This window comes from Sipha flava, unplaced genomic scaffold (assembly GCF_003268045.1).
Source record: "Sipha flava isolate LNK unplaced genomic scaffold, YSA_version1 126_pilon_pilon, whole genome shotgun sequence".
NCBI classification, from domain to species: domain Eukaryota; kingdom Metazoa; phylum Arthropoda; class Insecta; order Hemiptera; family Aphididae; genus Sipha; species Sipha flava.
The window spans coordinates 1,301,571-1,312,978 of NW_020271752.1; the positions used below are offsets into that span (position 1 = coordinate 1,301,571).

Below are 11,408 nucleotides of genomic sequence, written 5' to 3' on the forward strand. Positions count from 1 at the left end.
TGAAGTTGAACAGGTACCATTTAAAAGAAAAACTGTAGTAAAAGGAAAGGATAATAATACAAAACTGAACGATGTAGGAAAATCTTTACATAAAACTTGTACAACTCCAACCAATTACAAGGAATATAGTTCTTCTACAAGTATTGTAAAATCTTTGTCTCCAAGTATTGACATAAAATCACCTATTTCATCCAAACAGAAAAATAGTCAATCTAAATCACCTAACATTATCCATGTTAATAATTCAATAGAATCTATCCAGCTAAATGATTCTGTTGAACATTCTTCTAAAGAAATATCTACTAAAATAAGTATACCATCTATAAATATTGAGGTTGAACAAGGGTCAATATTTAGATGTTCAGGTGCAAGAAAAGTAATAAAACATTCAAGGCCTGATGATAATAAACAAGAAACAAAAAAAGGAAAACATGTACAGTTAATAACTATTCAGGATCATTTCTCACAACCATTCCCCAGTTTTTATGGTGCTAAAAAAATTGATATTGATGTTAGTAAAAACTCAATTCATATAGAAAAAGTAGTTGAAAGTAGCAGTCTTTTTTATGTGCCATTAGTTAAACGGCGAAGAACTATGAACTTTGGCAATGCCGATTCATGAATTACCTTTAAATAATTTATAAAAAATATTATTTTTAATACTCATAGTATTTCTAATGTTTTTATTTTATAAAATGCATAATGTATTTATGTATTTTTTTTATTTATATTTATATATTTATATTATTTATGTATTAACTTTGCCTATTTTTTTTGTTTGTACTAAGAAATTAAATAGAAGTGACAAGTGTACCATTAGATTATATTATTTTATAGTAATTTATTATAATAGTGTTGCGTAGTAAAGTGTTAGTGTAATAATGTAGTAAAATGAAAGTAGTATACAGTATGATTCCTTTTAAGGGTAACACTAAATAATTATTTTCAGTGGCATTTGATTGAAGTGGAGTGTTTTTAAATAGTTTGGGACTGTTAAAGTATAGATTTTTTTACTATTTTCAAATTTTTAATCCTTAGTGCGTATGCTCAATACAACTTACATTTTTTTAATTGGTATCTCCTTTCAATAAACTATTTGGATAGACCGACATTTATTAAATGAATTTGATCCTTTTCACCTTGGATCTAAAACCAACATTGTCAACGAGTTAAAGTTTCGATTAAAATTATTCAATTTTTCATCAATTATTCTAGAATTTTATGAATTATTTTGCAATTTTGCATATATTTTTTTAATTAGTAGGTTTGCAGTCATTATTCAAACATTTAACTTTAATTAACTTCAATTACTCCTTTGACATAAATGTAAGTTAATTAACTAAGACAAAATTGAACAAATTAATAACAATTTAATACATTTAATAATTAATTTTATTTATTTGAATAAAATAATTTCCAGTAACTAATTAATAGTTCAAAATTTAGCCTATCATTCTCTATGCATGTTATAAATTGACGTATTACTTTTCTTTGCAAAATTACATGATAATTTATAAGATACTTGGATGATTGTTGAACAATTTAATAATTTTAATCGAAACTTTAACACATTGTCATTTAGACAATTTTAGTTTTAGATCTATGGTAATGTTCACTTCAAAAATGTTAGTCTATCCTAATGTGTTAACGAAAGTAGGTGTTGCTATAAAAAAAAGAAAGTTGTATTGAACATGTGCACAAAGGGTTAAAAACTTAAAAATAGTAAAAAAAGTTTATATTACAATTATCCCTAACAGAATTATTTAGTGTAACCTTTAAAAGGAATCATATTGTATATTAACCAAACATGATACACCACTAATTTATGTAGAACAAAACTATTCAGTGTAAATTCAGAGTAGAGGCTCATTTTTTTTTTTTTTTTTTTAAGAAGAACAATATCATTGATGTAGCATTCAGTGTTATATTACCATTTTAACAAGTATAGATTCAAAGTTATTAATATTATAAATATTTGTTACATTTAAGTTTTTATTTTATCTTTAAAAAATTATAGAATTAAGTTGTCAAAAAAATTCTTATACTAGGTACATCTTAGATATTTTTTTTTCTGTAAACAAAAATATTATTTTCTAATATGAATTTACACTGAATGATTTTATCTTGCGATACACTTCTAAGTATCTAGATTGTCTTTTCTCTTCTTTCATATAAATATCCTTCATATAAGATGGAAATATCATGTATTATTGATTTTTTTAAAAAAAATCTTATCTTTTTTTATATGGTGGAAAACAATTTACTCATAAATACTTAAAATCAGATACTACATTGCTTTGATCTCCTTAATTATATAGTTTTAACAATAAGAGCGTGATAGAATAACATTAAAGTAAAGCAAGCATACTGAAATAAAAAAAAAAGATACTGATCAAATTCATATGCCTTAGTCAAGACTTTAGATATTAATGCATTTAGAATATAGTAAATGTTATTGTGTCTTAACTTCAATACAAGGTGCCTTATTAAATTTTATATTGTAACATATATATATTTTTGTATTAATAGTAACTTTTACAATATAAAAAAATGTAATATTAATTTGATTATTTTAAATATTTTATTAATGTTATGATAAAAATTTATTTTTAAATAGAAATTATAATAGATAATTTAATTTCATAAATATTTTTCCAAAAATATATGAAGTCACTAAAATATGGTATATATACTTTTTTTTTTAATTGTTGAGGTATATTCAGTGCCGGATCTAAATCTCAGTGAGCCAGTGTACAAATACCAATAGGAAGCTCTTTAAAAACAAATTACTCAATATATATATGCAATTAATTTAATTTAAAAGTAACAGCATAAAATCAAAAAATATTCAAAGAATGAGTGAGCAAAAAATAAAAAAACGAAACAGACCATTTTCAATTTTAGATTTTGGTTTTCATTGCACCCCAGTTAAATCTGATACTGGGTATATTCAGTGGCGGATTAGGGGGCAGGCTAAAAGGCTTATAGCCTAGGGCGGCTTTTTTGGAAGGGCGTTTTTTTTTTTATAGAATTAAGGGTTATTATTGACTTATTAGGTATATTTATTTTAATATATATTTTTTATATTTGTCATATAAACACGAATAAAAATAATTTTAAAAAGTTATATTAATATATTAATATATACATTGAATGATGCGTATCTTTAGGCTATAGTAAGAATATTAAAATTATTATTACAATTTGAAAATATTTCATTTATAATAAAATAATAACAGATAGTTAATAGTTATTATTAATAACTTATTAGTACCTATGTACTCATTGGGAACATCCGACTATCCGTGTATAGGTATTTTCATATCTGGCTATTTATATTTCCGTTATGTGACTGTAATTGGAAAAAATAATGAAAAAAAGCCAGGACAAATATTTTCTAAAGAGTTAGTAATTGTGAATCGTAACACAAAAGCTCTAATGCCAGCCGAAGAAATCATAAAAAGAAGACTAAGGAGACAAAAGTCGAAGAACAATTCAATAAATCCTAATAGTCTTAATCAATTAAGAAGTTATTGAAAATGATTGGTGTTATTTGAGTGACAAATCAACACGATTTTTGTTGCACGATAACGGAATTGATGAACGAATTATTGTTTTTGCAACAGATAATGGATTAAAATATTTAACTGAAGCTTCTACCTGGTATATGGACGGAAATTTTACAATGGATCCACTAATATTCCAACAATTGTACGTCATTCGTGTTATATTTGTGGTTCAGCGCATGCGTGTAGGTACACAAGATGGGGGTTTTAAGGGTTCAAACCCCTCTCGAAATTCAGGAAAATGATTAACTATGTTATTATGAATCTAGGTTAAAATATCCAAATCAAAATATCCAACGGTCAAAATATCCACGGACAAAATATCCAAATTTATTAGTTTTTTCGAAAATAAGTACATTACACTGTACAACTAGTGCCAATATCAAATTATTTAATCATAAAAAAAACTTAAATTTTATGAAAATATTAGCTCAAGTATTAAATTATAAAAATTAGCTCATAAAATTAATTCAACCTATATACACTGTTTATTAATAAAAGTATAATAAATTATGTTAACCGTTATAATATCACAAAATACAGGGTGATTTTTTTTATCGTGAACCAGTTAATATCTCAGGAAGTATTAGGAATTTTAAAATAATTTTTTTTTTAAACTTTCTGGGTTTTACTATTTTACACTGTATTACAATTTTTTATCATTTCAACTTCCTCCTTTATTTAATAAAACACTATTAACTTTCGATTTTCAAATGGCAATACCATTTTTGATAGCGAAAATTTATAAACATACAGAAAAAAATAATTTTAACGTTTAAAGAATTTAATTTCAGTAATCCGTTTGCGACTTATTACCGTTTAAATATTAGTTAAATTTACTGCAACTTGGCAATTTATCAAACCCAACAGTAAAAACCAGAAGTCAAAACGGAATGATATCTCAATTTAACAATACCCATAACGGTCATAATCGATAATAACTGTGATATTATTGCTACTAACAAGTCAATTAAATAATTTGATACTAATTTTTAGAAAAACGGATAAATTTGGATATTTTGACCGTTGGATATTTTGTCCTTGGATATTTTGGTTTGGATATTTTGTCCGAGGATATTTTGGTTTGGTTATTTTGTCCGAGGATATTTTGTTCTTGGATATTTTGACCGATTACCGTTATAGCCTTTATAGCCTAGGTTATAACCTAACCTTGTTATGTATATTATACTAAATAGCAGTCTATTAAATCCTTATATATATATATATTGATATCTAATATCTGAGCATACGATAAGCGTCGATAACACGCGCATTATCAATTATCACATGTCACAGATATATAGAATAAACTTATTATGTCTGTGAATATTGTCTTACCAGCCGCCAAGATGCTACTGCTATTTTTCATATTATATTGAGTGTTCTAACTTCTAATATAATAGCAGCTATAAAACAGTGTAAGAAACTAGGAAAACATAAAAACCAAAATTCAAAACATAGCAATCACTACTATTGTTGATACTGAATAGCAGTCTGCGATTGCTATTGTAAAATAGCAGTGCTATTATAACTGCTACTGCTATTTCTTACCATCACTAACGAGTACATACCTGCAATTTATAATAACAAGAATATAAGAAGTAATAATAAGAACAATTATACCTAGTAGTTTAATTTGTTGCTATAATTATTAATTATAGTAAACTTTTTACAATTTGACAAAAGTATTTCTTTTTCAATTTAGTCTGGTAAAATAGGTTTCAAATAAAAAGTTTTAAGTTAGGGTTTCACATTATTTTGACAGAAGTCATAAACGCGTATGATTTTTCGTACATCAAGCTTGCAAAAATAAAATTATTTTAATTGTGTGAGACAGACATTTTATTTGCTTATTAACGAAAGAAGAATATTTAGCGAAATTTTTTTAGTTTTTCGACAACCACCTGTAACTATTTTTAATTTTTATATTGACACTGGTTACTATACTGTCATGTGTTTTTTTAGTCCCAAAAAAATACAATCCAACAAAAATTGACACATGCCAACAAAATAAATGTATAAATTATCTTATTTATTTACTTAATTTATTAACTGTTTATTATTTCATTCGTGTTACCACGGTACTGAAAATACCTAAAAAACCAATTTTAGGAGATGGGGGCTTGGAAAATATTATATTGAAGGAAGAATTTCAATGGACTCAAACCACCTTCGGACAACAAAGTCGATTTTCCGGAGATGGCATAGAAATCGATCAGTTTTTTAGTTTACTCGTATTAATCATATATGAAACATATTCATTTTACATATACAAGATAAGATAACATCAAAAAAGAGAACAATTTCTTTTTTTCAACTCCAAAGTCCAAAATTGCACAGAATAGATTCAGTAAATTAATCTTTATATATTACTCTAATAATTAAATACTATTTAATTATCCATACATGTTCTTAATATAATTTCATAATGAGTTGCAAGTGATTATTTAGTTATAGGTTTATTATCTCTTGATGATAAGACTACTCGCTATTGAGTACAAGATAAGACAAGACACAATGCTCCAATAATATTAAAATTGTTCAAATAGATCAATAGTTATAACTTATTACTTAATTTGCATTGTTTTGTATAGGTTCCTTTTAACTAACTAAAAGTCATTAGTAAATATTCATCTTAACAATTTTATAAAAAAAAATATAAAATTGTTCTAACCCAAAAGAGTTCTACATTTTTCAAATCTATTGAAGTAAGTACATACTTATTTATTTATTAATTAATCATTTAGTAGATATGTGTATTGTTTGTTATGTACTGATTATTCGAAATATAAATAAAATATGTAATTATAGTAAATTATAAATTATAATTATAACTATATTTTTGAAACTATTGTAGTATGTTACCAATAATGCACAAAATAAAAAAAGGAAACCTTACACTCTAATAAATTACCTGTTTTATAAATAACTGCCTGGATTCCATACTTGCAGCATTAAAAACAATTTAAATACCCAATTATGTATTCATAAAAACGTTAAAAGCACGAGTTTAAACATTATTGACTTTCTTAATTTTTTTACCTTATTTTATTTATATAATGAAAAAACATCTATTCTATTTTATTACACAGTCACAGTGAAATCTAAATGTGTTTATCATTATTTGATTAAATTTTTATGCATATATTGTGTTTTATTTTGAAATAATCAAGTTGGTCACTAAATTTTAGAACATGTGTATTTTTTGGTTTTAAATGTTTTTTAATCGGTGGAAAAATTTTAAAGTTTAATGCCCATCAAAGTAAGAATTTAAAGTAATATTAGAGGATAATTTTCTCTAACTTGGTAAGCTATGTGACTTTAAAATGCCACGTAGCAAAAAAAAAAAAAAATAATCGAAGTAGCTTACCATCAACTTTCCCTTTAAAATATTATAAAATGTAGTCTGGTGAAAATTTTTTATAAAGGTCATAATATTTAATTATTGATATGCCTCAATGGCATACCAGAAGTTGGGGGGATAGTATAGTAGTTTTTACCCAAAAAATATTGTTATTAGGCTTTAAATTTGTAATGAAGATTTCATATGATTTGGCAGCCAAACTTCGGCTCTATATGAAGTGGTTTCATTCTCAATTTTCAGAAGATTTCAGACCAGGATCTTAGTATAGTGCTTGATGCCACTGTCTACCTATAACCTAGTATAACAAGTCTTAAACTTTAGCAATAACTTATGTATTAATTATATTTCTGGTCTTACAAATCAAAATCAAAACCAATTTATAATTAGTAACTGTAAAGTATTCATAAGTATCCATTAGTATCCACTAGTAATTATTCTTTATGTACATATCCAACAGGTGACAGATTGTTCACATGCTTATTATTAAAAATTTCCTATCTTGGTTGAATAATATTTATATTTCATATACCTATTGAATATATATGATGACCCGTAATTAGTGATTAACTCATTTATTTAATAGTGATTAGGTGCAAGATTTTAAAATTTATACTGTAAGATATTTAACTTATTAACATTGAATTTGTTATTTTATTTTGTAAACTATTACTACGATTCTATAGTATGTTTAATATTCTATAATATTTAAGTACTATAATGTTAATGTTTAATACTATTATACAATATTTTGCTAAACATAGGTATTTTATTCTAAATTAAAATAAAAATGTAGTACATTTTTCAATTTAGTATAATATTATTTTTAATTGGAAACAAGTTTTTTTTTTTTCTATAAGAAGCCAATGATATTATATAAAAATGTATATGATTAATTAATTGATTGAATATTTAAATGTGCATGTGTACAATATTGTTTCATAAAAAAAAAAAAAAATCAGTGTATCTTTATATTTAAGAATATGTAAAATTCTTATAATCTTTTTTGTTCTTACAAAATATTGATGGGTTGTATTTTTTTTTTTATAAATTTAATTTATAATTTACGAGTATTAACTATTTACTTATTTTTAATTTCTTATTATTTTAGTATTTTAATTGTTACAGATATAAAATATTCTGTGGTCTATAATGCCATTAAGAGAGACTGTAATTCTTCTGGATATAGAAGGAACTATAACATCTATTAGCTTTGTAAAAGATACATTATTTCCTTATGTTGCTGCAGCTCTGAAAAATTACGTTGACAAATACTGGAATGATGAAACTTTTCAACAGGATTTAGAACTATTACGTGCACAAGCTGCACTTGATTCTAATATTGAAGGTTTTGTTCCGATTTGTACGGGTAACAATGAAAAAGAATCTGTCATTAATAATGTACTATGGCAGATGAGCAAAGATAGGAAAAATACTGCTCTTAAACAATTACAAGGTCATATATGGAGAGAAGGTTATGAAAGTGGTCTTCTAAAAGGTCACTTATATGAAGATGTATTGCCGGTTTTAACAAAACTAATTAGTATGGGTAAACAAATATATACTTATTCATCTGGAAGTACAACAGCTCAGGAGTATTTATTTCAATATTCTATGTATGGAGATGTGTCTCATATGTTTGTAAATTATTTTGACACCAAAATGGGACCAAAAAGCTCAGAGACCAGTTATAAAAATATTGCCAATAGAATATTTGTGAACTGTCATGATATTTTATTTTTGACTGATGTACTAGCTGAAGCAGAAGCAGCTAAAAGAGCTGGTTGTAGTTCAGCCCTTTTGGTGAGACCTGGTAATGCTCCTCTAGATCCTAAACAAAGTTCTAAGTTTAAAATTATGAAGACACTAGATGAGCTATTAGAAGTATAGTTATAATGAAAAAATATAGAAACAATCTTTTGTGTACTATTAAAACTTGTAAATATCCACAAATATATTACCAATTTCAATTTGTTAATGTGATTTTTAAATTTTTAAATGTTTGTCTCTTGTTATATTAGTTATATTATATTTAATAGAATTATATATTATTATATATTTATATTTCATTATTTTTTTTTATATTTGAAGAGGTGTTAATATGTATACTTGATTACTAAATACTAAAAATTATGAATGAAAATAAAAAATTAAGATACCAAAATGTTCATAAGAATAAGCTTTATGAAACGGGTATCTTCAATTTTATTTTTGAAAATAATAAAATAAAAATAAGAAATAATTAAAAAAATATAGTATTTCCATTTCGTGTGAATGATAAAATAAATGGAAACAATATTTTAATATTTATGTTCATATATTGATTCTAGACAATAGTTATATTATGGGCAGTAGTTACTAACATTACATCGTCACCAGCACAGATTATTATGTTTTTTGTAAAATTAGTTTTATAATAGTTATAATTCCTATCCATAAAAAATATTAAAATAAGTACAGAATATAGTAAAAATCTAAAGAATGAATAACAATGATTTTTAACAGGTTGTATCAAATAATGTTTAAAATAACCAACATTTTTATATAACTGTGAGAAAAAGATTGCAATATTGAAAATAAAAATGTGAGAACATCACTGGTGCTTATCATAAAAAAAAAAAATAAACGCTAGCAGTGACGCTGTTTAAAGGGGACATGCACCCTAGGCCTTTTTTGACCTATAAGAGATTATTTCTCTTTCATTATATTGGTAATCAGGTATTTTCTTATATAATAATTATTTACTCATATGTATTTTTTCTATTAGTTAAAATAGTATTAAATGTGTACCTACTTAATGAATATATTATATTTTATTTATACTACGGCTTTGGTGTTCTGTCTAGAAATAATCAATTTTGAAGGTTCATGTATTTTTAAATACATTTTTATTGTAATAATTTTTAAAGTTTACATGACACCTGACAAATAGAATATTATAATATAAAATATATATATATATATGGGCTTTGAGTACAAGAATACGTTTACAAATGATACACTGAAGCAAGTATGTAAATGAGCGATTTCACACACATACACATGTATATATACATAGATTTATACTTATACCAAATTATATTGACCTCTTCAGAGCAAAGAATCAAAGCCGCCTCTATAGACAAGTATTAAAAGTAGATTCCCTAATAACTGATGAATACCAAAAATATTTTCAAGGTAAGTATTTTTTAAAGTAAATTAATGTTAAAAAGTCTTTTAATAAAGTCAGTTTTTAATATTTGTTGAGATTTATTATATTTCCTATTATCACACTAGAACGAAAAATATACTGATTTAATTGGTCAAACCATTGATTTTATAATATTTTATAGTAAATTATAAAATTAATAGTCAAACCAATTCTATTCACTCTAGTAGTATAGTCTATATATTTTAGATTGGTACCAGTATTTGACTTGAAAAAAATAGAGAATTCAGTTTTGAAATTGTAGAATTGTTTTTAATTTGGAATAGATGTGTCATTTGCTGGCACGGCACTAGAATTTTTTTCCAAGAGGGGGGGGCGGAATGGAGCAAATATTTTTTTTAAGTGGGTTTAGGTTTTTCAACAAATACTAAGGTTATTTAAATAAAATATAAATATTTTCGTAACATATAACATAATATAGCTATTATTATTTTCGTGACATACAACCATAATTAGATGAAAACGAACAAATGGTAATAAATCATATGTAAATAAATAAAACAAATGTATGCGATTCAGAGTTTACCTAAAAATTTAAAATACAAAATTTTCAAAAATACATGTCATAAATACATTTACATAAATTAAAAATGTTTAAAAAATATATTTTATAAATTCTTTGATGTCTTTTAAGTGAACTCAAATCCACGACAAATTGTATCGAAAGCAGCTTGTTGTTTCGAAACATTATTTAGCTATACATTTTAATGCTACGATTTCAAAAACTCTTATTAGTGTATAATTATAAAATAATAATATAAAATTAATTCAATGAAAAATGTTTTTTAATAAATATTTATTGGTTCCAAGAAAAAAAATGGTTATCTAGAGCAGCGGTTCCCAAACATTTACGACCACGTAACCCTTAACAAATATTTTTTGTTTTTTAGAACCCCAAATTCTCTAGCTCCAAATTAATACAAAATCTGTAATTATTTGTATTTAAATTTATTTTTATTGTTGAAAAACCAATAATCTAAAAAATGTTTTAAAGATAGTTTATGATTATTGTTAACTACAATTATTGTTCTCAATATTCAGGTACATCTCGCGGAACCCTCAAGATTGTCCCACGGAACCCTTAGGTTCCGCGGAACACACTTCGGGAATCGCTGATCTAGAGACTTTCGGCTGTATACAGAGAGCATCAACAGTCATTATTATTTTATCGTTTATTATCCATGTACAATTGTCATTTTCTTAATCCACTATCGTAGTTAATTGTGTATCGAGCACGTCAGCAATGATTTTCGTTATAGATCGAATTGATGAG

The 11,408-nt window shown here is 24.9% G+C and overlaps 2 protein-coding genes and 1 pseudogene across 2 annotated transcripts in view; all 3 read left to right on the forward strand.

Moving 5' to 3' along the window:
- LOC112694294 (protein PF14_0175-like) overlaps positions 1 to 696 on the forward strand; it is a gene marked incomplete in the record, with an annotated part of 4,293 nt that extends 3,597 nt beyond the window's left edge. Inside the window, 1 exon segment of the mRNA XM_025569717.1 lies at positions 1 to 696. Coding sequence (XP_025425502.1) covers positions 1 to 622 — 622 coding nt within the window.
- A 2,742-nt stretch (positions 697 to 3,438) lies between these two features.
- On the forward strand, positions 3,439 to 3,811 carry LOC112694280 (annotated as a pseudogene).
- A 2,257-nt stretch (positions 3,812 to 6,068) lies between these two features.
- On the forward strand, positions 6,069 to 8,887 carry LOC112694259 (enolase-phosphatase E1). Its single transcript, XM_025569679.1, has 2 exons — positions 6,069 to 6,274; positions 8,056 to 8,887. The coding sequence occupies exon 2, from the start codon at positions 8,080 to 8,082 to the stop codon at positions 8,815 to 8,817; it is 738 nt and encodes a 245-aa protein (XP_025425464.1). The 5' UTR covers positions 6,069 to 6,274; positions 8,056 to 8,079; the 3' UTR covers positions 8,818 to 8,887.
- The last annotated feature ends 2,521 nt before the right edge of the window (positions 8,888 to 11,408 follow it).